The sequence below is a fragment of the Brassica napus genome, chromosome C5 (genome assembly GCF_020379485.1).
Source record: "Brassica napus cultivar Da-Ae chromosome C5, Da-Ae, whole genome shotgun sequence".
NCBI lineage: Eukaryota > Viridiplantae > Streptophyta > Magnoliopsida > Brassicales > Brassicaceae > Brassica > Brassica napus.
Window position 1 is genome coordinate 17,258,818 of NC_063448.1, and position 25,336 is coordinate 17,284,153.

Sequence of the window (25,336 nt, forward strand, 5' to 3'; positions counted from 1 at the left end):
ATAATGGAATCCTTACGAAAGGAGTATGGTATGTTTTTTACATAAAAGATTGATATTTACTCATATTCAATAATTTTCATGATCGATTGATTTGTTTGTTGCATATTGTATTTCTGTTTCCTGAATATATATACTTGTTTTCTGATGGAATGTAAGCGTAAGGGTAGAGCTCAAAATAAATCCAGTTTTGTTAACTTAAATGATTCAAACTTATCTAAGACTGAAAAAGAAGATAAAACTTAATTTAGCAATTGTATTTTGTGTAAGCTACCACTAGTTCATTGCTATTTCAAATCAATCATTAAATTATTGGATTAACGTAATATTATGAGTGTTGATATACTAGTAACTAGGGATAGAATCATACGTGCCATAATGCCAGATGTAAACCTAACTTTTCTACTTTGCAAATGTGTGCATCCTTGTGTTTCTTTTTTGATTAACTTGGGGTATTCTATAATTAAAGGTTCAAACAAATATTCAAAGAGAAATGTATCTTACGGACAGACTCGCTCTCCAAATATTCAATGAGACCTAAACATGATCACATATACAGTTGGCCGCATATGTTTAATGTTAGTGTTGCGTGTTGATTCGAACCCGGATCGTTTAGCATTTCTATAGTTCGTCTACCACTAACCAGTTCTGTTTTTTCTTTTGGGAGGGAACTTTTAACCTTGGTAAATCGTAGAAGATTCGCCGAAAGTAAACCAAATGTTAAAAAGCTAAATGACATGCACTGATGTACGTCGAACATCAAAAGCAAAAGTCTGTTCGAAGGATCTATGTTTTGCCAAAATTGAAGGAGGATGGGAATAAGGCCACTGAAGGAAATGAACACAGTCTTCTGCTTGAAGCTAATATGGCGGCATTTCCTCTAAAAAGCTTCGTTATGGGTCCGTTGGATTCATTGCTATCTCATCAGGAAGGTATCCTTTTGGTCAGTTAGTAATACTACAACCTCTGGCTCATGGTTTAGAGAAAACTCCTCAAGCATCGAGAAATGCAACAGTTCCTTCGGATGGGAAGTGGGAAATGGGAAACATACCTCCTTCTGGTATGAATGTCTGGTCCAAGCTCGTTTGCTTCAAAGTTGCTCTTGGTGATCGCGGTCTGATCGACTTAGGCATTGGTGATATGCCTTAGTGTCTGATGTTCTTGGTAGACATCGAAGAAGGAGAAGGCACAAAGTGAGCATTTTAAATGAGGTGGAGAATGAAATAGAGTCCTTTCGGTTAGCTACAAATCAGGGTGATGATATTGCTCTGTGGCAGCAAGAGGAAGACAGATTTGTAAATAAATTTTCTGCTAAAAAAACCTGGGAACAGATTCGCCACAGCCGCCAAGCTTGCAACTGGAGCAAAGGCTCTGGTTCACCCATTCAACTCCAAAGTTCTCCTTCCTTGTCTGGATAGCTGCGCTCAACAGACTGCAAACTGGAGACAAAATGCGGCTTTGGCACACTGGGATAAACACGACATGCATTCTGTGTAATGCAGCTGAAGAAACCCGTGAACATCTCTTCTTCGGTTGCAGGTACACAAGACAGATTTGGAAGGCTCTTGCGGAGGGTTTGTTGCAAAATAGATTCACCACAGACTGGAGTCAACTCGTTGTGATCATCACCAGGCCTGGGCTCACTCCCATTAAAAACTTCCTTGTCTGGTATGTTTTCCAAGCAGCTGTACACTCAATATGGAGAGAGCGCAACGCTCGATGACATGTGAACAAGAAAGAGAAGCTCAGTGTCTAGCAAAGCCTTGTAGATAAAACTATTAGGCTTTGGCTGCTTTCACTCCAAGGTAGAGAGAAAATGGAAGGAGGGCTTGCAACATGGTTTGGGTCTAGAGTGGATCCTTAACTTAGGAATTTTGTTCTTAGTTTCATGAGTCTGATTCTTTGATTCATAAACAGTTGCGCATGATGTAAATATGTTTTTGCATGAATAAATTTAACATTCATTCAAAAAAGATGTACGTCAAAACTGTGGTGTTAAATCAGTAAATAGCAAGCTATCTTTTCTTTACATAAAGTCCATCACAATTTGTGCGTCGACCACTTACACAATAACTAGATGACAAGCAAGCTTTTCATCTTTATCTGTTGTTTCTGCTTTGTCTACTAAAATTCTTATTAGAGCCCAAAAGAAGAAGTCCAATGCAATCTTCAGAAGCCCAAAGAAGTGACAACAAGTTCATTAACCTTTGCATGGGTTCTTAGACAAAAAATTTTTATTTTTTTTCTAAAATAAAAAATAAAAAAATTAACTAATCGCAGGCCGCCACGTGTCAGTGGGGCCCGCGAACAATGCTAAAACCGAGTTAGAGGCGCCCCTTACAAAAGAAAATTAAGAGGTGATTTTTATTAAAACTATGGGACCCACCTCTTAAGAACCAACTTAAGAGGTGAGGTTAATGCTGCTCTAAGGTGCACAATTTTGGGATAGGGTGCGTCTAACCTCTAGTGGTTCAACACATTTCTCAAAACCAAATAAATATAAACTGTAACACATATTTTTCATTTTTCTCTTTTTATGAAAAATGCTTTAAAATGTTTTTAATTTTGTTTCGACCACTAATAAAAGCATGAAAGCTTCGTCGGACGTCCGTTTTTCGCTTCGAAATGGAAATCGGAATCGGAAACTTGTGGAATCTTCCGAAATCACGCTTCCAATAAGCTTCCAAAAATACCTCTTTAAAAACACACGCTGAAAGCTTACACTTCCTTTTAGAAACCACGCTTCCATTTTAAAAACTTAATGTCATGAATAAATATATTAAAAAAATTATGTTTTTGTTTTATATAGAATCTAAAATTAATAGAAATATAACTATTAAAATAATTAGTTTGATAATAATTCTATAAGCTTGATATGTTAGTATTTTTATAATTAAAATATGAAGTCAAATAAATGGAAAATTATTAAAAATGAATAAGTGATTTTTTATTTTGAATCATATAATTTTGGTCATTAGTTTTATAAAATAATATAGATATATATACATTTTCAATATATCCGCTTCCTAATTTTTTTTGAAAAATATTAATTTCAGGCTTCCATAAGATTCTGATTCCTGATTTGATGTAACATATTCTCAATCAGTTTCCACTTGTTCAATGGAGTTGGAATATACGGTTAAGAAAGCGTCCTTGATATGGTGGATGGCTTTTGAAAGATTCTCTCTCTCTCGCTTCGCTCTTTAATTAGAAAGAGACAAAAAAAAAAGAAAGAAAGATTCCGTGTTTCTTATGGTGTCGTATCAAAACAGAGTAAGAAAACAGAGTTATTCTTCTTAACAAAAGTGGTGCACTTCTTCGTTGACCTGTTTCCTTCATCTGTAGAAAGGTGAAAACTTTCATCTCTGGATTCTTCTTTTCGTTTTGAATATTTCGACGAATTTGGTCTTTTGAGGATCACGAATCTGATGGATACGTTATCAATGTCAAAGAATCAGACACCAATCTTTCTAAAGTTCGAACCTTTTTTTCTGGGTTTGGTAAATTTAAATTTCTGTAGTTTTCAATCAAGAAACAGGGATTTATTGTTTGGTCTGTACGATGATGATGATGGTGTCTGCTGGCGAATTGGGAGTATACGTGGTGGAGAGCAAAGGAGGAGCAATAGCATGCATCACGCTTTCCCTCCTCTGCTTAGGCACTTGGCCTGCTCTGTTGGCTCTTCTTGAACGACGTGGCCGTCTCCCACAACACACTTATCTCGATTACTCCATCACTAACTTCTTCGCTGCTATCTTCATAGCCTTTGTCTTTGGTCATATAGGCGAGAGTACACCAGAGGAGGCACCAAGTTTCATTACCCAACTCACTCAGGTTAATGACACTCTTTCTTTTCTCTGGTGGTACTATGTTCAGATTGGTTTGACTATGTGTATCTACAGATTCAGGATAACTGGCCTTCGGTGTTGTTTGCATTGGCGGGTGGGGTGGGTTTAAGTATTGGGAACTTAGCTACTCAGTATGCTTTAGCTTTTGTTGGTCTGTCTGTTACAGAAGTCACATCCGCTAGCATCACAGTTGTTATAGGCACGAGTGTCAATTACTTTCTGGACAACAAGTTAAACCGAGCAGATGTTCTTTTCTCTGGTGTCGCATGCTTCTTGGTAGCCGTTTGTCTTGGCTCTGCTGTCCACTCTTCTAACTCTGCTGATGTAGAAGCCAAACTTGGAAAACTCTCAGGGGATTGTAAAACTGTGAGCCAAGAAGAGTACTGTCAGAGACTATTTGGAGGTGAAGAGGAGGAGATGGAGAATGTAAAAGAAGGAACCGCAGCTTTTCTTATAGCACTTGAAAACAAAAGAGCAATCAAAGTTAGTTAGCCTCTCTTTCTCATTGAGTTTTATGTGTGTGTTTCTCTCATGAGTTTTGGTGGAGGCAACAACAACAAATGCAATTTCTCTATTGGATTCAGGTGCTTGGAAAGAGCATGGTTGTTGGTCTATCAATAACCTTCTTCGCTGGCCTTTGTTTCTCACTCTTCTCGCCACTATTCAACCTTGCAACAAACGATCAATGGCGCACTCTAGAACCAGGCGTTCCCAAGTTGATTGTATACACTGCTTTCTTCTACTTCTCACTGTCCTGCTTCGTAATCGCCGTCGCTCTCAACGTTACTTTCTTGTACAAACCTGTACTAGATTCACCAAGATCTTCCTTTAAGGGTTACCTAAATGACTGGAACGGGAGAGGTTGGGCTCTTTTGGCTGGATTGATTTGTGGGTTTGGTAATGGTCTTCAGTTCATGGGTGGACAAGCTGCTGGATATGCAGCTGCAGATGCTGTTCAGGTAACATGCACACACTCATAACTCATAACTAGAGAGTTGGTATCTTTGGCTTGATTTATTGAATGATGATGATGAGTAGGCACTTCCTTTGGTGTCAACATTTTGGGGGATATATCTGTTTGGAGAGTATAGGAGATCGTCTCCGAGAACATACGCTTTGCTTGTTGGGATGCTGGTCATGTTCGCTGTAGCTGTGGGGCTTCTCATGGCCTCGGCTGGGAAAAGAGAGACGCGGTGACTTTAAAGAGTTTCATCGGTTTGACCAAATAAGATAGTGTGGCTGGCTCTTCGTTATGTTTGTACATTGTGGTTTACTTCAACTATATATTCGTTAACCTCTTTGTTCGTGTAAGGATAAATAAAAAAAAAACAAAGATTGAACAAAATTAGAGTTCTGTTATAAATTAAGCATTGAAATGATCATCCACTTCTTTACCAAACTCAAGCACTATGATCATCCACTCCTTTACCAACTCAAGCACTATAAATTAAGCATTGAAATGATCATCCACTTCTTTACCAAACTCAAGCACTATGATCATCCACTCCTTTACCAACTCAAGCACTATGATCATCTACTCATCAAGCATTATGATCACCCACTCATTTACCAAATTAAGCACCATCTTTGTTATTTTATGTATTGTTGTTCACTATAAATACCATCACTCATCTCACTCTTTTGTACACCAAAACAAGAACAAGAGTTTATAATCAAAGAACATTACATCTTCTTCTTCCTTCTTATAATAAACTCTCTCCCTTATACTAGTGTTATTTGCTTCCTACGGGTATTAAATTCTACTCTTATTTAAATTTCTCGATACTATAAATTATAAGTTATTTCATAACACGTTATCAGCACGATCACTCTGCGATTCGGTAAAATTTATTTGTATCATTTATACCCTGTTATAATGGTCGGTATACCGCCTCTACTATTATTTATATCATGTTATAATGGCCGGAATACCGCCTATATTATTTACTAGTAATTTAATTTATTTATTGGTCGGCCGAGCCGCCTTATATCCTGTTTATTATTTATTGGTCGGCCGAGCCGCCTTATATCCTGTTTATTATTTATTGGTCGGCTGAGCCGCCTTATATTCTGTTTATTATTAATTGTCGGCCGAGCCGCCGTATAATTTATTTATATTATGCATTGATCGGCTGAGCCGTCGCATGATTTATTGTCATATAACATAAATATTTCATTGTCATAATTTTTCACTTTTATGAAATTTTATAGATTTGATTGACCGTTTAATACGATATTTTCGGACTAATTTTGGTGCACTCGATTTAACCCCAACGGTCACAAAGAATTTTTTTCAAAAATTTCCCCTTTCTCCAACGGTCATGAACAGTAATTTTCATCTATAAATACAACTCATTTTCACTTCATTTCATCATCCAAAACATTTCATCTTCTCTCAAAAATTTCAAAATCGCTCTCCTCCGATTTTTCAAGAAAGATGATTCGCGCACTTTTGTTTTTATGTGCCATTTTTATTTGTGTTTCTATTTATGGTTTATTCGTTGGAGAATTTACTCCGAGTGAATTTAAGATGATATCGGTTTAATTTTTCTTTACATCGCTTCTCCTTGTAATTGCTTGTATGATTAATGTAAACGGTTTTTAAATTATGAAGTTCATAATAAATGGTTCATTTTAAAATTGCGAAATTCTAAATATATATATATATATAGTCATTTTAGACGATGATATATATATATCAACGCTTGTCTATATGTAAGAATAATAGTTATTTGATGAATTAAATTTTGCTTATTATACTTTAATATGCTTCATGGTTTAATGGTATTAAGGAAACATACTTTATGATTCATGGTCTAACATCATAAAAGAAATTATTTGTAATCGGTTAGTTTTGTGGTCGATTAGTCTTTGGTCTAATATCATAAAAGAATTTAGATTATATGTTGATATTTACTAATGTAATGGCCATGTTTATATGAGCAAATTTAAAGTTTTCAGGATTGTGTATTCTCTCGGAAAGATATGTACAAGTTATCAGCCAATTCAGAAACGTGAACAGCTGAAACTTCATCATCGCCGATATACTTCTGTTTATAAGATAAGTATTTTTATGCTTTATATACAGTTTAACAACTTGATTAGATAAATCAATTTGCATGAAGTTGGCAGTGATATAAATTTGTTCATTAAAATGATTGATAGGTTAAACTTTGTTAAAAAGCATGAGAGTAATAATATAGTCTATATAATAATTACTATGAAAGTTTTATTTATTTTCTGATATAATAAGACACCTTTGTTAATACATATTTATATATATTTGAAATATTTTGATTTTATTACCATTTATATTGAGGATTTTAAGTTTAAAGCTTGACTCTAAAAGATCCATAAGTTTTGGAAGATAATATATATAAAAAAGGTATTATCACCTGAAGTGATTACCTAAAGCTCATTTTGTATTTTGCATTTAAAGATTACAAGACCTGAAGTCGTAAATAAAGCCAACTATGTTGGATGTTAAGTTTAAAAGTAAAATTTCTTCAAGAAATTTTTTATGATGCATATATATTGAAAATATCTATTGATAAATCACGTCTAGTTGATTATGATTCATTCTCCTGAAGAGAATATGACATTTAAAAAACTCATAAATAGTGGTTTTAGACGTGAGCATAAATGAGGTCAAGGTCCAAAGAGTTTCTTTATAGAACTCATACTCTCACTTAAAGTTGAGAAAATAAACATGGTAATAAAGAAAAGAAATTATGAATTCATCTGAAGATGAAAGAAAATTTATTGTGTGTACAATACAAGGTAGTAAAAACTTATAGAATGCTTAAAAAGAGGATATATATGATGCTCCAGAAGTACATATTTACTACATAAAAAATTAATTTAAAGTTCTTAAGAATGCAATTTAAAGTTCTTAAGGTATTGTATTTTTATAAGTATCAAAAGTTAAAAGGATCTACGAAAAATACATAACCCATGTAGGATATGTTGTTGATTAAGAAAATGAGATACATTCGAGATTGATAAACCTGTAGTATTATACTCTCGAGGGGAAGTTAAAGAATCTCACTTTTTATGATAAGTCAAACATCCAGAAGATTATGTTTACACTAAAACTAAGATTGATGAATTTTTCTCAAAGTAAATCCGTAGATTTTGAGACACTTATGTTGAGACAATAAGCAAACGAAATGATATATACATTTCAATCAGAAATAATTCTCAAAGCAGTATAAGTATTTTAGAGAAAATATCTACAGCCTCTTATATATTGTACTACACAAAGATTAGTATAATGAAGAAATATATAGTAAACTAGAAGTTTACATTTGGCATGAATCAGTTAGACCATTTTGGTTCATTAATAATGCGAATATACTTAAAGGTCATATGCATAGTCATATAAGAACCAGAAGATTCTTCCGAATGATTTGACATATGTTGCTTACCCATAAGATAAAAGGTAATATGGTTTTCACCAGCCAAAATAAGATATTGGCATAAATAACGAAGATGTTAGTGGACTGATCACCCACTATGCATTTTTATAATATTGGTGAATTCACTTCTTAAAGTCTTTAACGACTATAGCACATTCACTGAGATAAGTGCTAAACATTTTGAGCAACATGGATCGCATCAAGCCAATAAATATTCACTAGTTCTCCCCATCATTGGTATAGAATCAGAAACCAATCATTTTCATCTAAGAATGTTGGATGTTGCTCCGCCACAGAGCTTCAAATGAAGATGTGTTTTCAAATGAGGTTGGAAATATATGTTGGATATAAATCTCTATTGACACTTAAGAATCCAGAGCCATCCCCGAAAACTATAAGTAAGGCTATACATGAATTCTAAAAGTGAGTTAGTACTTCCAACATAAGGGGGAGAAAATAAACAGCTGGAAAAGAAAATAAGTTGAAATGAATTATCATTGATCCTCGGGCTAAACACAATGTGAAATAGAAGTCCAAAAGATAATTCATTTCAAAACTTACTAAAGCAGTTGCCAGACACGACCCATATAAATATAGTGATCAAGTCACATATACCAGCTGTAAATGCTCCAATAAATGTTCTACAAGAACAATATCAAACTGCTAGTCACGCCTGCAGCGTGGTAGACAGATTGGTTCCAAAGATAAATCCTCGTAAATGAAAAAGGAGCATATATTGATAATGGTCAAAACGAGGCAATATAGTTTTGTATGATCTCCAGAAGAGAAATTAAACATGACTGACGAAAATTCAGGTACCTGAGACAAATGAAGAGATCTCAATAAGTTATGTCATGTATGAAACAAAATGGAACCGATAAGAAAATTGACGTCGATGATATTATACATGCAAAGTAGTAGTTGATATAATAAATGAGAAAGAGGATCATGAAAGAAAGTCTATTGAAAAGTGTACACAAAGAAATGATTGGCCAAATCAGAAAGATGCAATAGACAAAGATATAAACTTCTTGTGAAATAGAGAAGTATTTGGACCAGTAGTCCATACACTAAAAGGTGTAAAACAAGTGAGATGTAAATGAACCGTTGCACACAAAGAAGGATCAATATGAAATTGATTGTGAAGAGACATAATTTCGTATGGTAGATGCAACTAGTTTCAAGTTCCTTATAGTCTGGTAATAAAGGAAGAACTTGAATAAAACAATCCACTTGAAAAATGTTAATCCCTGAAAGTATAATCCATGAAGGATTGATGATATCAAAATCATGTTCCCGGGAACTCTGCATATTCGATCGAATTGAAACAAACTATTTTATGGGATATATGAAATATTATAAGGTTAACAAATGTATCCATTTGTATTTATCAAGAGATTATAAATCAATAGAATCATGATTTGAATATAATCAAAACTCCTGAAGAGTTATAGAAAAATTATATTTTGGAAGAAAACTCTTGACAATACTATATTGTTTTTATGTATTCTAAACTGGAGATCTAAAACTGAGATGTTATCATAAAGATCCTTAAAGTATTTTATTTAAGACGCTCGTATATGTTTGGTCCTGAAATACCATACGTAAGAGTGTTATTTAAGAAAATTATTAATCTTTTTCATTACTGAAAGATGTAATTTCATATGAAAAGAAAGAAAATCATAATAGTAACTTCTATAGTTACAAATGAATAATTCGTATGTACGAGACGAATTTCTATACGATTATATGTAAGAAATTTGGTTTGAAATCCAAATAGACCAATAAACTATTGTCTAAGTCAAAAGAGAATTATGGACAAGAAGTCTAAAGGCCCTAGATATCATAATAGAAATGAATAGAGTTTATTCTCTTAAGCTTAATTCTCTGAAGAGAGTTGATTGGAATGCATATCCTGAAGATATTGTTTCCAGAGAAAGAAATATGATAGTAAGTGTGGTTGTACTCTTTTTTCCTTATCATGGTTTTTTTTTATCCCATTGGGTTTTTCCATGACAAGGTTTTAACGAGGCAACAAAGAACATACAAAAGATAGACAACCAAAGAGAATGTTACAATTTGAGAGATGAAAATCTATCATTGTTCTAAAGGTTCTATGACTACTCATTTGAGGGGGAGCTTACGTAGTTGTACTCTTTTTACTTTTACTACGGTTTTTTCCCATTGGGTTTTCCATGACTAGGTTTTTAACGAGGCACCACGTAATACAAGATGGATGATCAAGGGGGAGTGTTATAAATTAAGCATTGAAATGATCATCCACTTCTTTACCAAACTCAAGCACTATGATCATCCACTCCTTTACCAACTCAAGCACTATGATCATCTACTCATCAAGCATTATGATCACCCACTCATTTACCAAATTAAGCACCATCTTTGTTATTTTATGTATTGTTGTTCACTATAAATACCATCACTCATCTCACTCTTTTGTACACCAAAAACAAGAACAAAAGTTTATAATCAAAGAATCATTACATTTTCTTCTTTCCTTTCTTATAATAACTCTCTCCCTTATACTAGTGTTATTTGCTTCCTACGGGTATTAAATTCTATTCTTATTTAAATTTCTCGATACTATAAATTATAAGTTATTTCATAACAAGTTCTAATTATTCCTAGGCAGAAAGACAAAAAAGGAAATGATTAATATCACAAAATGGATCCGCTAGAAGGAGGGGTCGAACCTCCGACCTTGTGGTTAACAGCCACACGCTCTAACCAACTGAGCTATTCCAGCTTTTAATTAACAAGTCGATTTAATCTGATATGAACGGGTACATAAAATGCTACCACTAGAAATCCGCATCATGAATCATCATATCATTAAGCATCAAACCACCGGTCCGAGAACGATGCCCATCTGATTTGGATCTGAGCGTATGTATAGAGTTAGCCAATATTGTAAATGAATTACGAGTAGTCTCAGTGGCGGATGTAGAATTATTTTTTGATGGTGGCAAATCACGTATAAACTTAAAAACATGGCTAGAATACGATATTTAGCGGGAGAAAATAACTAAAACTTGGGGGTATATTATTATATTATGCAAATTTTGAAGATTTCATGGTGGCACTTGCAACCTATTTGGCTTACCTATATGCGCCACCATATCTGTAGACAGTGCCGTATGTTAATAGGGATGGCAATCAAGGACTTGAACCGCGGGCCTGATCCGTAAAGACTTGATGCGGGACGGGATTGGGCCACCATTTGGTAAGCTCGCAAAATTGTGGGCCTCGCGGGACGGGTCGAAAGCGGGATGGGCTACAGGTTAACCTGCGGGATTTTGAAGACCCGCAACCCTAAGTCCTCATTTCTGCTTTCACCTAAAATATTGAGATAGAGAGAGAGAGAGAGAGAGAGAGAGAGAGAGAGAGAGAGAGAGAGAGAGAGAGAGAGAGAGAAGGCAATTCGACGTATGGAGCTCCGATGATGGTGGTTTCAGGGTCGATGATGCTTCCGGTCTCCCAAGCACCTTCGATCTGCACCGGTGGAGCTTCTTCGAGCAATCATAAGAAGTTTGAAAACTCACTTTCCACCGAAGAAGAAGATCTAGTTCCCGCCATGGGTTCTTTATAGTTTCGCCTATATGTATTTGTTCACATTATCATACATTTTGGAGTTTTAAGTTTCAATATATATTTAACTATTAATATTATTGCAGAAGATGAAGTTGATGGTGAAAAAGAGAAATTGATATATGGTGTTTTCAGCATCATAGTATATGTGTTTCTTGAGGTATTCCAGTCTTATATCGAACATGTCTAGTCCTTTTGTGATTATTTCAGGTACGGAGTAGGCAGAAGAATGGAGGAGAGGATGCATGAAGAAAGATGCCATTCTAGAGCGTTTCACGCGGAACAACCAGGCGGAGCAGCCCGAAGATTGTTCCCACAGCAGAACAGCCGAGCGACTGCTCTCGACAGATAAGGAAACCTCCAAAGTTATTTCGGGAGTTTGCCCTAGCTACCATATTCCTCCTTCTAACCTATCGACGCCTCAATATAAAACACTGCCCTATCTATTTTACTGGACTACGCTAGTTTTGCAAGAGACAGAGACTTGTATTTTGGATTGCAACTTGTAAGGGAGAAGACTTCATCTCTCGCCTAGAGAAGATTATCATGAACCCTTGTTTCTTATTTTATCATATGCAGTATTATTCAAAAATATTGTCTTTGAAATCTTGCATTATGATCGAGTAGTCGGCTAGCTCGCCTAGGGTATTAGGGTGTTGATTTTACGAGCTAAACATAGATAAGCGATTCTCTTGTGTCTTCATTTATATAGCTCTTATTGCTTGCATTAATCTGATCACTTAATGTTTGAACTTAAGTTTAATCACCTCGCTAACCGTGTAGGAGATGACTTGACATATTATGAATGAGCTTAGTAATCCTAATCAGCGAAAGTAGATATTAGGGTATTAAGTGAACTTATCGGACTTGATCTCTAAGGCTTGCCATCGCATCTTGTTCCAAGCGAAAGCTTAGGCAGCGAGATCGATTCGCAAAGGGAGCAGCACCATGACAGTGGGCTGATTCAGTGGAGCAATCCGAGTTCTAGATGGTTTCTTATTGCGCTTGAATAATTGTTTGGCTCAATATCAGCACCCAATGAATTACCCTAGGCTAGCTTCTTGTTTAAATCGAATTCAACCTCTTGTTACTTGTTTCTACGTCATCATTGAAATCAAAACTCATTATTGTTCTTAGCTTGATATAGAACTCATAAGGATAAAGTGTGAACTGGTCCTCTGGATTGAATCTCAAATATTACAATTACAACTGTTAAACTTGAGAGTAGCAAGGATTCATTTTTAGTGCATCAGAAATCCCCATGTTTTTGTCGCTTGTTGGTGATAAAGTTGAAAAACAAGAAGTGTGAGTTGGTGTTTTCTTTTTATTTACTTTTGGCATTAGCATCTTTGATTTGGTGTTTGGTTTTGTTTAATTTTTATTCAGAAAACTAAAGCATTTGTTATGAACTTATGAGTTATAATATTTAGATTCAACAACTAAAGCATTGTTTATTTTTAATATGTTTGGAGTGTAACAAAAATAACTAAACTAATGTTTTGATCCAACTAAAATCTTCAACTAACAAGTGTATTACCTTATTCAGTTCAATCCTCGACTAGACTCACTTACTGATGCGTCATGAAGCTGATAAAGCGTCATGAATCATGTCTTGAAGCGTCCAGGAGCCATATGTCCCTTTGTAATTCTATGTCACACGGGCCGATCCACAAAGGCCTATATGTTTTGCGGTACGGGTTTGCTAAGCCAGGATCGCAGCCCACGCAGGCCTGACCCGCCGCGACCCGCTTGAAAACGAGCCCGCTGCGGTACGGAACCAGGCGGGACGGATCAACTTGTTTGACATTCCTATAAGTTAACATGACTAATGACTATTAGGGTAAAGTGGTAAACTAATAAACATCTCTTAAAACAACAATTCCTAACGTAAAGTTATCTGTGTATCCATCCCATATTCCCATGTCATGTTCTTATTACTAATTACAGACCTTTAATAGCTTAAAATGACTTGTTAGTTATAACCGATCCGAACATGTTCATAATGGAATAACTACTAAGCTCCACTTGTACTTGACATAAAACATTGGTTAATTTTACGTATGAATGAGGAAAGAACGTCAACTTTTCTGCTACAATCAGAAAAGTCTGTCTTTTTCACGTTACTTGAAATCATTTATAATTCACAACAACAGAAACGTAACGTATTTAAACTTGAATTCAACAAGGGAGAAGAAAATCAGGAATTGGATAAGAAAAGCAAATACGATGCATTCTAGAAATATATTTTACATACTAATCAACAATATAATCGTATTTTTCCCAATAAGATAATATATGTGATGAAGATCTTACGTTTACGTTTCCATTAGAATCTCTGTATTCCACTTTCACCCACTTGTTAACATTTGCAATACATGTTTAGATGTATATAAAATGTGAAACAAAGCTGGACAGATGCGACTCAATCCCTGCTATCCCTTTCACGAGAACGATTCCTCTGTAATAAATGTTTAGAAAAGAAATTTCAAAGTCTTTAAACAAAAAAGGGATAGAAGAAAATTCAAAGTCAACCGATATACACGAGTCATTTTCAAAATTGATTTTTCTCTCTGGATTTTTTATGGAACATAACTTAGGTTCAGGAGGTGATCTTTAAATTCACATCTTCTTCCAGAACCAATCAAAATGCCACGTAGATAATTAATTAAAAAAGATTAAATTTATTTAAAAATAACTAAAAAAAATAACGCCAATTTTAACAACGATGATGCTGCTAGCTGAACCGTAAACCCTAAATCTTAAATTCTAAATCCTAAACCTTAAATCCTAAACCTTAAATCCTAAACTCTAAACCCTATACCCTAAACCCAAATCGTATACCCTAAACCCAAACTGTATACTCTAAACGCAAACCATAAACCCAAATCATATACCCTAAACCTAAATCCTACACCCTAAGCTCAAACCTTATAACGTCTAGGTTTAGGGTTTGGGTTTATGGTTTACAGTTTGGATTTTAAGTCTAAGATTTGAGTTTAGGGTATACGGATTTGGGTTTAGGGTCTATGATTTAGATTAAGGTATAGGATTTAGATTTAAGGTTTACGGTTTGAGTTTAGGGTCTAGGATTTGGATTTAGAGTATACGGTTTGGGTTTAGGGTCTAGGATTTGGGTTTAAGCTATAGGGTTTGGGTTTAAAATTTATGGTTTAGGGTTGAGAATTTAAGATTTTGGGTTCACGGTTTAGCTGGCGGCGTCAGCGTTGTTAAAATTAACATTATTATTTTTTTAGTTATTTTTAAATAAATTTAATATTTTTAATTAATTATCTACGTGTAAATTTAATTGCTGGTTCTAGAAACATATGTGAATTTAAAGGTTCACCCTAGAAGTTTAATCTAAGTTTTGTTCCTTTTTATTTATTTTATAAGCTAAAATCCTAATAGAGACATCTATCGAGAGAGAAAAATGAAGGATACAGTCTCTGTTTTGTGTCTTGTTCTTTTGGTTTCGGTTTTAGAAGTAGCAGTAGCGAAACCAAACTCTGCAACCTTCATCAAATGCCTTCACGATCGAACTAGTCCGAAGAATCCAATCACTGACGCCATCTTCACCCCCCCACCACAATCTCCACCTCTTGTCCTCTTACATCTACCTTACACGAAAAACAAGAGGTACTCGAGCCCTAACCAAAACCTACTAGCCATCGTGGTGGCAGAACATGTATCTCATGTTCAAGCCACCGTGGTCTGCGCAAAGACCAACGGTATACAACTCCGTACCCGAAGTGGCGGTCATGACCTCGAAGCCCTTTCTTACATATCCTCTGTTCCATTTGTCATTCTTGATATGCACAATCTTAGGTCAATTACCATTGACGTGTCACGCAAGAAAGCTTGGGTTCAAGCTGGTGCCACCTTGGGAGAGCTCTACGTAAAGATCAAGGACGCAAGCAAAACGCTAGCGTTCCCAGCTGGCGTGTGCCCTACGGTGGGAGCAGGAGGACACATAAGCGGCGGAGGGTACGGTAATCTCATAAGAAAATATGGAATCACTGTGGATCATGTCGTTGATGCTCTATTAGTTGATGTCAACGGCAAGCTATTGAACCGAGCTACCATGGGAGAAGATCTCTTTTGGGCTATTCGTGGAGGTGGGGGTGCGAGCTTCGGAGTTATCCTCTCTTGGAAAATTAACCTCGTGGAAGTTCCAAAGATCATGACAGTGTTTAGGGTTAACAAAACGTTGGAACAAGGAGGCACTGATGTTCTCTACAAGTGGCAGCTTGTCTCCACCAAGTTCCCTGAAGATCTTTTCATTAGAGCATGGCCTCAGGTTGTAAACGGAACAAAACGTGGCGAGAGAACCATCGCGGTTGTGTTCTACGCTCAGTTCTTGGGTCGTGCCGACAAGCTGATGGTGTTACTAAACAAGAACTTGCCTGAGTTAGGGCTAAAACGTGAAGATTGTCACGAAATGAGCTGGTTCGAAACGACGCTGTTTTGGGCTGATTACCCTGAAGGCACACCACCGAGTGTTCTTCTAGAAAGACCTACGAATCCAACCTTCTTCAAAAGCAAATCGGACTACGTCAAGAAACCAATACCTAAAGAAGGGTTCGAGAAGCTCTGGAAGAAAATGTTTGAATTCAAACACACTGTGTGGATGCAAATGAACACTTACGGTGGAGTGATGGACAGGATTCCGGCCAACGCCACGGCGTATCCTCATCGGAAAGGAAACATGTTCAAGGTTCAATACTCTACGACATGGTTGGACGCAAGCGAGACAGAGACCACCCTTAGTCTGATGAGGGAGCTCTATGAGGTTGCGGAACCGTACGTGTCAAGTAACCCGAGAGAGGCGTTTTTTAATTACAGAGACATCGATATTGGAAGCAATCCTAGTGGTGAGACAGACGTGGATGAAGCTAAGATCTATGGTACCAAATATTTCTTGGGGAATTTGAAGAGATTGATGCAAGTAAAAGCAAAGTATGATCCTGAGAATTTCTTTAAGAACGAGCAGAGTATTCCTCCTGTTCGCTTCATGTAGTATAATGTTGATTACTCTTCGATCATATAGATACTTATCAAATATCAACAATAATAAGTTATGTTCTCAACAGAAAAAAATAATAATAAGTTATGTGGGCATTGGTAATAGCCAACTATCCCCTATACTATATTTACGAAGTGATTTATACACATGTCGACACTACAATCATTTTCTCTGAAAAAAGATGGCATGACACTTAAAATAGATGACATGATTTTAGAAAATAGTGACATGACATCATATTAATTGTTCGATGTAAAATTTCCTTATAAAAATTTAAATATTTTGCAGGGATTTTAAATACGGTAATAAAAATAACTCATATATCATCATTGATGTCAATTTTCCATATAAATATTTATTTATGGTAAACTATTAAATATATTAATAATTCATATATCACAATTAAAATAATAATTTATATGTATATATGTATCACACATTAATAAAAATAAACTAAATAAAGTAACAGTAATCCAAAAAAAAAATTGATAGTTAAATATTTAAACATTATTTAAATTTATCCGTTCATCTTCATCATTTAAATTAATAAAAAGATTTTTCAATTTAACTAAAACAAACAAAGTCTCAAACTTATTAGAATTTATATTTATATGTAAATATATATATATATATATATATATATATATACATATATTTAAAATTAGATGGGAAGATATATATATATAAAATAAATAATCATTAAACACAATAATATAACTAAAACTATTTTTATAAAATCTAATTTTATCTTTATTAAAAATTAAATCAAATCAAATTTAAATAATTATACCAAATAAAAAAAATAAGATTACAAAAATACGTTTATGATTTTTTGTAACTATTGAAGTTAAAATATAAATTAATAATGTTGAAATATAAATCAAAATTTTCTTTTGAAATAAAAAAAAGTTATGTTAAAAATTATTATTTCTGCGCGTGGCGCAGGAAAACTCCTAGTTAACCAACAAAACTACATAAATAAAACCAAAACATGTTAAAATATTATAATTCTCATTCATACTTTTACAATATTAACAAGGAAATGTATTGTAAACAAGCAAATGTATTGGTACACCTACATACAAGACTAAAATACAAATGGTATATTATCCCCTATAAATTAATGATGTAGCATTACAACATATTTTGATAGTCACGTGTCATCACTACGATGATTTTTAGAATCCTTAGAAAAATAAATTGGTTCACATAAATATATATTATATTTTTTATTAAGCTAACTCTCAAATTGATTAGTAGTGTACCAAAGAATAGTCTTCATTTCCTTAAATAAAAGCTACAAAATTATCTAATGTGAATAACATATATATGAAAATTAATGATTATGAATAATACATATATGATAACAATTTTTGTATCCTCTTTTTATAAAAAAATATATTATTAAAAGAAATTAAACAATCACATCAAGCATATAATAAAAAAATAGATTTTTTTATATGTTATATTTTGAATTTTTAAAACGACAATAAATTACTAAAAAATGGTAAAAGTCTCATATTGAAAATTTTGTTATCAATGGTTTAATTTTTTTGTTCAAGCAAGATACAAATGATCATAAAGCGTATGAATATGAAGTCTCATATTATATATATACTATATAAAATATATAAATATGTTAATTTAAAATTTTAAAAATTTGCAATGAAAAATTATTGAGATCTTATTTTAATTTTAAAATTTGTATTGAAAAATCTTACATTAATTTTTTTGTGATTAACTGTTTAAATCTTTGTTACAACAAACACACAAATGTTAATAAAATCATATGAGTAGGAAGTGTCAATAATAAAATCATATTGATGTCAATATCACTAAAGTTTAATTATATACCATATAAGCTAAATAAAATGAGTGTTTTGATTTATTTACAAAAAAAAATATGATTGTAAATTAAAAAAAGGTATTGGTTTTGATTTATGTGCTTAATCTAATGTATATATTTTTATGTATACTAATTATTTTTTAAATATGTGGTTTCTAATATGTTATTTGATCATGACAATCCGAGAAATACACTTCTTCAAATCGAAGTAATTTTTAATATTGGAAGCACTTTGCATTTGTATATATATTATTTTATTCATGTTAAATAATTTAGTCTTGATATTTATTCCTAAAAAAAGTTTTTAATGAAATATCATGACAACATTTTACTCATTTATTTTTGAGTTTTTTCAAAGGATAAGAGATTTGATTATTCGTTTAATATTTGTTTCTCCCTAATATCTAGCTATTATAATTGTAAGAATGAGATATTTGAACTATTTATTATAATTTTTCTGGTTTATCATTTAATAAATCCAACAATTCTTAGTTATGCATAGTTTATATACTATAATGGTAAAATATTATATATTTATTTTATTGGTATATTCTTAAGTAACTAAAATTAAAAAGCGTAGGTTAATAAAATAAGTAATTTGTTTTATTGTTCTATAATTAGATGATTTTTAGACCGAACTGGTGACCATATACTAGACATACATTTATATTTCGAGTCATCACTTATATTCTATAACAACTTGATATGTTAGATTCCCGGTGATTTTCTTCACAGATTTGATTCTTAGATATGTATCTGAAGTGGAATTAAATTTTACAGATGTAAAATTGACATTTATGTAATTCATCAAATTCATAGAAAAAGTTAAAAATAAACAAAACTCATATCAATGAAACAAAAAGGGAACGAATGCAAAATTTTATAGAGGTATAAATTGAAATCACGTATGAAGAGTCAATAATAAATAAATCGAGCAGAAAATCTAATCCCCTTTCTTCATTTTTCAATCGATGTTGACCATATGGTTTTGGTGATTTGTGTCAGGCGCAAAAGTTAATTTCTTTTTGGCATATGAAGTCTTAAAATAATTAAAATGGGGGATACATTTAATAGACCAACATTTGTATTCGTCATTTTACAATCGATAAAATTTTTAGTGTTACAAAATGTTAAAACCATTTAATGAACAAACATTAGCATAAAAAACTCATTTGCGCATACGTGCAGATTATCATCTAGTATTATAGAATAACTGGGTAAGTTCCAAATCTCTCTAACAGCATTAAAGGGCGGCTTAGATAGAAAGAGGGGGGGGGGGGGGGGGGGGGGGCGGAGTGCAACCGTCTTGGGCCCAAGGGTCCAAAAAAATGTCTTTACTTTTACAATGTTTAAAAGAAATTTAATAAACAAAATTAGATTTAAATATTTAGCTAAATTTCGTTATATATTTTTAAATTCTAAATTTATTTTTTAAAATTCTCATGCAAAAAAATAAAATAGGGGGGGGGGGGGGGGGGGGGGGGGGAGGGGCGGAGTGCAACCGTCTTGGGCCCAAGGGTCCAAAAAAATGTCTTTACTTTTACAATGTTTAAAAGAAATTTAATAAACAAAATTAGATTTAAATATTTAGCTAAATTTCGTTATATATTTTTAAATTCTAAATTTATTTTTTAAAATTCTCATGCAAAATAATAAAATAACAAACAATTTTATTAAATTTTATTTTTTAACTATTTTTTAAAAAATGCCAAAAGGCCATTTTTTTCCTGACATTAAACGTTTTTGAACCAGCATTTGGGTCTACGATCGGGTTTGGTTCGAGTCTTGTCGGGTCCAGGAGTTTCGAGTCTTAGATATTTAAACTTAATAGGATAATTACAATTTGTCGGTTCGAGTTCGGTTCGAGTCAACCGTCTTGGGCCCAAGGGTCCAAAAAAATGTCTTTACTTTTACAATGTTTAAAAGAAATTTAATAAACAAAATTAGATTTAAATATTTAGCTAAATTTCGTTATATATTTTTAAATTCTAAATTTATTTTGAAAATTCTCATGCAAAATAATAAAATAACAAACAATTTTATTAAATTTTTTTTTTTAACTATTTTTTAAAAAATGCCAAAAGGCCATTTTTTTCCTGACATTAAACGTTTTTGAACCAGCATTTGGGTCTACGATCGGGTTTGGTTCGAGTCTTGTCGGGTCCAGGAGTTTCGAGTCTTAGATATTTAAACTTAATAGGATAATTACAATTTGTCGGTTCGAGTTCGGTTCGAGTCAATTTGAGTCCAGGTCGATTCGGGTACTAAACAAATATTTAACTTTGAACATTTTTTAGAATTTTCGTATAAATATCTATATATTAGTTATTTTGTAGGATAGTTACTACTGCTTTAATGTGGTCTGGTGGTATTTCAATTAGAGTTCGGACCTTATGTTGGGTTCGATTGCAGTTTAAGTTTGATCTTTTTAATGAATTACTAATTCGAAACATCCAACATCGGAAAATGTTAAATTTGGTAAATAGAAACAGCTATAAATAAGTCATGCTATTTACCTTGAATCAACACTCAAACAGGTTATAATATAGTCAAGACCCATCATTTTTTGAACCTAAAACCAGTTAAACCGGGTATTTCGGATGTCCTATCGAGTTTTGGGTTTGGTCGGGTTGGGTCTAAGACCGTGGATCCTATACAACAAGATCGAATGGGGTAAAATGACATTTACCCATATCCAACCAATTCTGGTTCAGATTTTTGGATCAGGATAAAATGCTCGGGCCTAGTCACTCCTTTACAGAAATATAGGCTTAACATTTCACTAAACAGACCATAAAGATATGCAACACAGAGTTAACTAACGCTAAAAGAACAATAACGAGTCAGGAAATCTAGGACTAGAAGTCGACATCTTCGGAGAATCTAGTGGAATTTTTTTTGAATACTATATGATTGTATCCGATCATTACAGAGTAACACTTTAGGCAATTTAGGAATATCACTTTGTTACTCTGCACTCTCCAGTCTCCAGTTTACGATCCTGCGTAATCGTTCAGACAATTCAAGATATTTCGGCCGACATGCATGCCAAATCGTAAGGTTTGTTCGCTGTGTGGTTGTTTACCTAAACAAGGGTCCCCCGTAAACAATCAGTATGAACAAAACACAATGGGCTCTTCGAGTTGTTGTTCATTAATGTGGTTACTTTCATTTGAAAGCGAATGTTTATATGTATAAATGTATTTAATGTTGAGGAAAAAAATGATCAACGTTTGCTCTAAGAAAAGTCTATTCCACACTAGGAAAAAAGTCTGCTTCAGAATTTCACGACAATCTTAAAAAAACATTAGCGTTTTTTTTTTCAGTCATGCAAACACGTAACCTATAAAATTGAATTCAACGAGGGAGAAAAAAACATCGATTGGACAAGAAAAGAGGAAAATTCAGTGCATTCTAGATTATTATTTTTTTACATAAAAAATGAAGAACATTTAATTACAACTTATTTTCGATAAAAGGATGGGCATCTTGAAAATATGAATGAAGTCTCACCTTACGTTTCCATGAATAAAATCTGAGTGTATTCAAAACTTTCTCCATTATATCATAATTCGATAATTGTTATAAATGAATTGGTGGATTTCCATAACCGGCCCATACACTTAGAGAGAGACGGCCCAACCCTAGAGAGAGAAAGGCGGCCGCGAGACTTGGAGAGGAGAGAGAGACGACTACAACTTGCCTATTTCCTAATTCGTTTATGTTTATGATTTGTAATATTTCCTATCTCCATCAATCCAATAACATCACATAACATAATAGAAAGAAGATTCAGAAGAAGTGAAAATAATGGATGTATCTGCCAAGCAATCCGACCACAAGTCCATACGGATCATCCGCAGGTCCGGGGTCGTCTCTTGCAATCTACACCACTAACCTTAGGAGTTCTTTCCTCTGGGGGCACGTCCTTCTCCTTCTCTTTTTCCTTGTCTCTCTGTCTGGTGTCCATCTCCACGGCCTGGTCTTCCCACGATCAGAACACGCCGGCAAGATAACACCACTCCACACGGTTCTCTTCTCTTAACCGCCGGTCTCTCTCTCTTTATCTTTCTGGTAAGATTTTGGCAGAACTTTGCCTAAGGAATTTCATGTCATTCTCTGTGCCAGGGACTCTTTATTTATAGAGAAACCGAGCCCCAAATGCCCTGGAGAAACCGGCACAAACAGTTAAAGAGAAAGGGCACAAAACTGCCCCTTTTGCACCTTTTAGGAAATAACTGGCCAACTGCTCTTCTCTCCTTTGGGCTGTCCGAAAACCAGGCCCAGAACATCATCCTGAGTCCCTTGTCTGAGGCCAAGACCCACGGACCCTTGGTGGTTCATGTCAAGATCCCACCAGCCCATAACCGCCCATGACTAGACCACACCGGCCCGGACCATAACACTCCACCGAGCTGAGTTGAGCTGGCCACCAACTGTTCCCAGCTGAGTGAGCTAGTCTATCAGCTCTAGTGAGCTACCCAAGACTTATTAAGCTAACTCCACACTATTATCAGCTGGTTGAGCTTGTTCTCAGCCTTGTCCAGCTACCAGGTCACTCGCCCAGCTCTCTTAAGCTTCCCTTTACCTCATCCTGGTTAAGTCTCAGCTTCCTGATGCCCTTAACCTTGTCATTGAGCCATGACACGCTTGTCCTTAGGTCTGATGACCTGACTGGTGCGTCTTCTCGCATCATGGCTCGTCCCAATGATCCTATCTAGGATCGGGGATGCTACAAGTCTCCCCCACTTGATATGGATTCGTCCTCGAATCCGCACCAAGTACTTCTTCTTCGAATTGTTTCATCCACTCAGGAAACTCAGCTTTCATTCTTGCCTCTGTCTCCCAAGTTATTTCTTCTCGATCATTGCACTCCCAAATCACCTTGAGCATTTGGGTTGTTTTGTTCCTGGTTGCCTTCTCCATTCTGTCCATGATCCGAACCGGCCTTGTTTCTAAGGTGAGGTTCGTCCCCAGATCAGAAGGAATCTTTAGAATGAAGACATCCTGATCCGACAGACGCTTCCTTAGTTGAGAGACATGGAACACATTGTGAAATGCATCCATCTTGGCCGGCAAATCCAACTTGTACGCCACTGTCCCCACTCTCTCAACAATTTGGAATGGACCCAAGTATCTCGGATCTAACTTCCTCCTACCTGAGATTCTCACCCTTCCTTTGAAGGTTATCATCTTCAGGTACACCATATCACCAACTTCGAATTCAAGTTCTTTCTGACGTTTGTCAGCATAATGCTTCTGTCGGTCTTGTGTTGTTCTCATCTTGTCCTGGATGAACTTGATCTTCTCTGTTGTTTCCTCAACTATCTCCGGTCTTATCTTACTGCGCTCCCCCGCTTGGGTCCAGCATAATAGTGTTCTGCATGGCCGCCCATATAAGGCTTCATAGGGGGACATGCCAATACTACGGTGAAAGCTGTTGTTGTATGCAAACTCCACCAATGGCAGATGCCTCTCCCATGAGTCGCCCCAATCCAGGACACATGCCCTTAGCATATCTTCCAGTGTCCTGATTGTGCATTCTGATTGCCCATCCGTCTGGGGATGGTAAGCCGTGCTCATGTTCACACTCGTTCCTAAGGCCTTTTGAAAAGCCTTCCAGAAACGTGAAGTAAACCTCAGATCCCTACCTGACACAATGCTAGATGGAACACCATGCAGCCGCACGATCTCGTCCATATACTTGACCACTATCTGGTCGACCCCATCTGATTTCTTCAAGGGCAGGAAGTGTGCTGATTTGGTGAGTCTATCTACTACCACCCAAACCACATCATTCCTTTTACTGGTTGTGGGGAAGCCACTCACAAAATCCATAGTGATGTGATCTCACTTCCATTCCGGAATGGGTAAGCTTTGTAACAACCCACTCGGAACCTGATGCTCCGCCTTGACTAACTGGCAAGTAACACACTTGGCCACCCACTCAGCTATGTCTACCTTCATTCGTATCCAATGATAATACCTCTTAAGATCTTGATACATCTTTGTTGCACCAGGATGTATTGAGAACTTGGATTTATGAGCGTCCCTCATAATCTCCTCTTTCAGATTCTTATCATTGGGTACACTGACTCGCCCTCGTACCAGAATGGTTCCATCTGACGTGATTTGGTACTCAGTCAGTTCGTTCCGAGCAACCTTTTGTAGGTTCTCATCCAAGCCTTGTGCTTGCCTGATCCTGGTAAGGAGATCAGCCTGGTTCACTGCCTCTAAACCCAAACGCTCGTCCTCGCTGGCCAAAGTGTTCAGATGCAAAGACCGGACCATCCCTTCCAGCACCTCCGCTTCCTTCTCAGCTGATACCTTGGCCCTCCTACGGCTCAAAGCATCTGCTACCAAGTTTGCTTTACCAGGGTGGTAAGCAATATCCAAATCATAGTCTGCCACAAACTCCATCCATTGTCTCTGCCTCAAATTCAACTCTGGTTGAGTGAATATGTACTTGAGGCTCTTATGGTCGGTAAGGATCTGCACCTTAGCACCATATAGATACGATCTTCAGATCTTCAATGCCAACACCACGGCCGCCATCTCCAAATCATGGGTTGGATAATTTCCTTCATGCTTTCTCAGT

General features: G+C 35.2%; 2 protein-coding genes and 1 non-coding gene across 5 annotated transcripts; 2 read left to right on the forward strand and 1 right to left on the reverse strand.

The window, feature by feature from the left end:
* Positions 1-3,104: 3,104 nt before the first annotated feature.
* LOC106397154 (ureide permease 5) lies at positions 3,105-5,227 on the forward strand. 3 transcript variants are annotated; one of them, XM_013837716.3, is made up of 5 exons: positions 3,105-3,346; positions 3,536-3,831; positions 3,900-4,328; positions 4,430-4,804; positions 4,884-5,227. In XM_013837716.3, exons 2-5 carry the CDS (start codon positions 3,559-3,561, stop codon positions 5,040-5,042), a joined length of 1,236 nt encoding a protein of 411 aa, XP_013693170.2. In that variant the 5' UTR covers positions 3,105-3,346; positions 3,536-3,558; the 3' UTR covers positions 5,043-5,227. The 3 variants fall into 3 exon arrangements, with proteins under 3 accessions (XP_013693170.2, XP_013693171.2, XP_013693173.2); XM_013837717.3 differs by having other exon boundaries at positions 3,120-3,346; positions 3,518-3,831; XM_013837719.3 differs by having other exon boundaries at positions 3,143-3,346; positions 3,530-3,831.
* Positions 5,228-10,953: 5,726 nt separating this feature from the next.
* On the reverse strand, positions 10,954-11,027 carry TRNAN-GUU. Its single transcript has one exon. It is a non-coding gene; the product is annotated as a tRNA-Asn (tRNA).
* Positions 11,028-15,230: 4,203 nt separating this feature from the next.
* Positions 15,231-17,038, forward strand: LOC106402215 (berberine bridge enzyme-like 7). The gene has a single exon (XM_013842909.3). It carries the CDS (start codon positions 15,300-15,302, stop codon positions 16,884-16,886), a length of 1,587 nt encoding a protein of 528 aa, XP_013698363.2. The 5' UTR covers positions 15,231-15,299; the 3' UTR covers positions 16,887-17,038.
* Positions 17,039-25,336: the final 8,298 nt, after the last annotated feature.

Bases quoted from the DNA above. Each gene is read 5' to 3' on its own strand.
- LOC106397154 (XM_013837716.3), top strand. From the start codon at position 3,559: ATGATGATGATGGTGTCTGCTGGCGAATTGGGAGTATACGTGGTGGAG. The intron at 3,832-3,899 runs GTTAATGACACT...GTGTATCTACAG, and splicing joins TCATTACCCAACTCACTCAG to ATTCAGGATAACTGGCCTTC. The intron at 4,329-4,429 runs GTTAGTTAGCCT...TATTGGATTCAG, and splicing joins AAAACAAAAGAGCAATCAAA to GTGCTTGGAAAGAGCATGGT.
- LOC106402215 (XM_013842909.3), top strand. From the start codon at position 15,300: ATGAAGGATACAGTCTCTGTTTTGTGTCTTGTTCTTTTGGTTTCGGTT.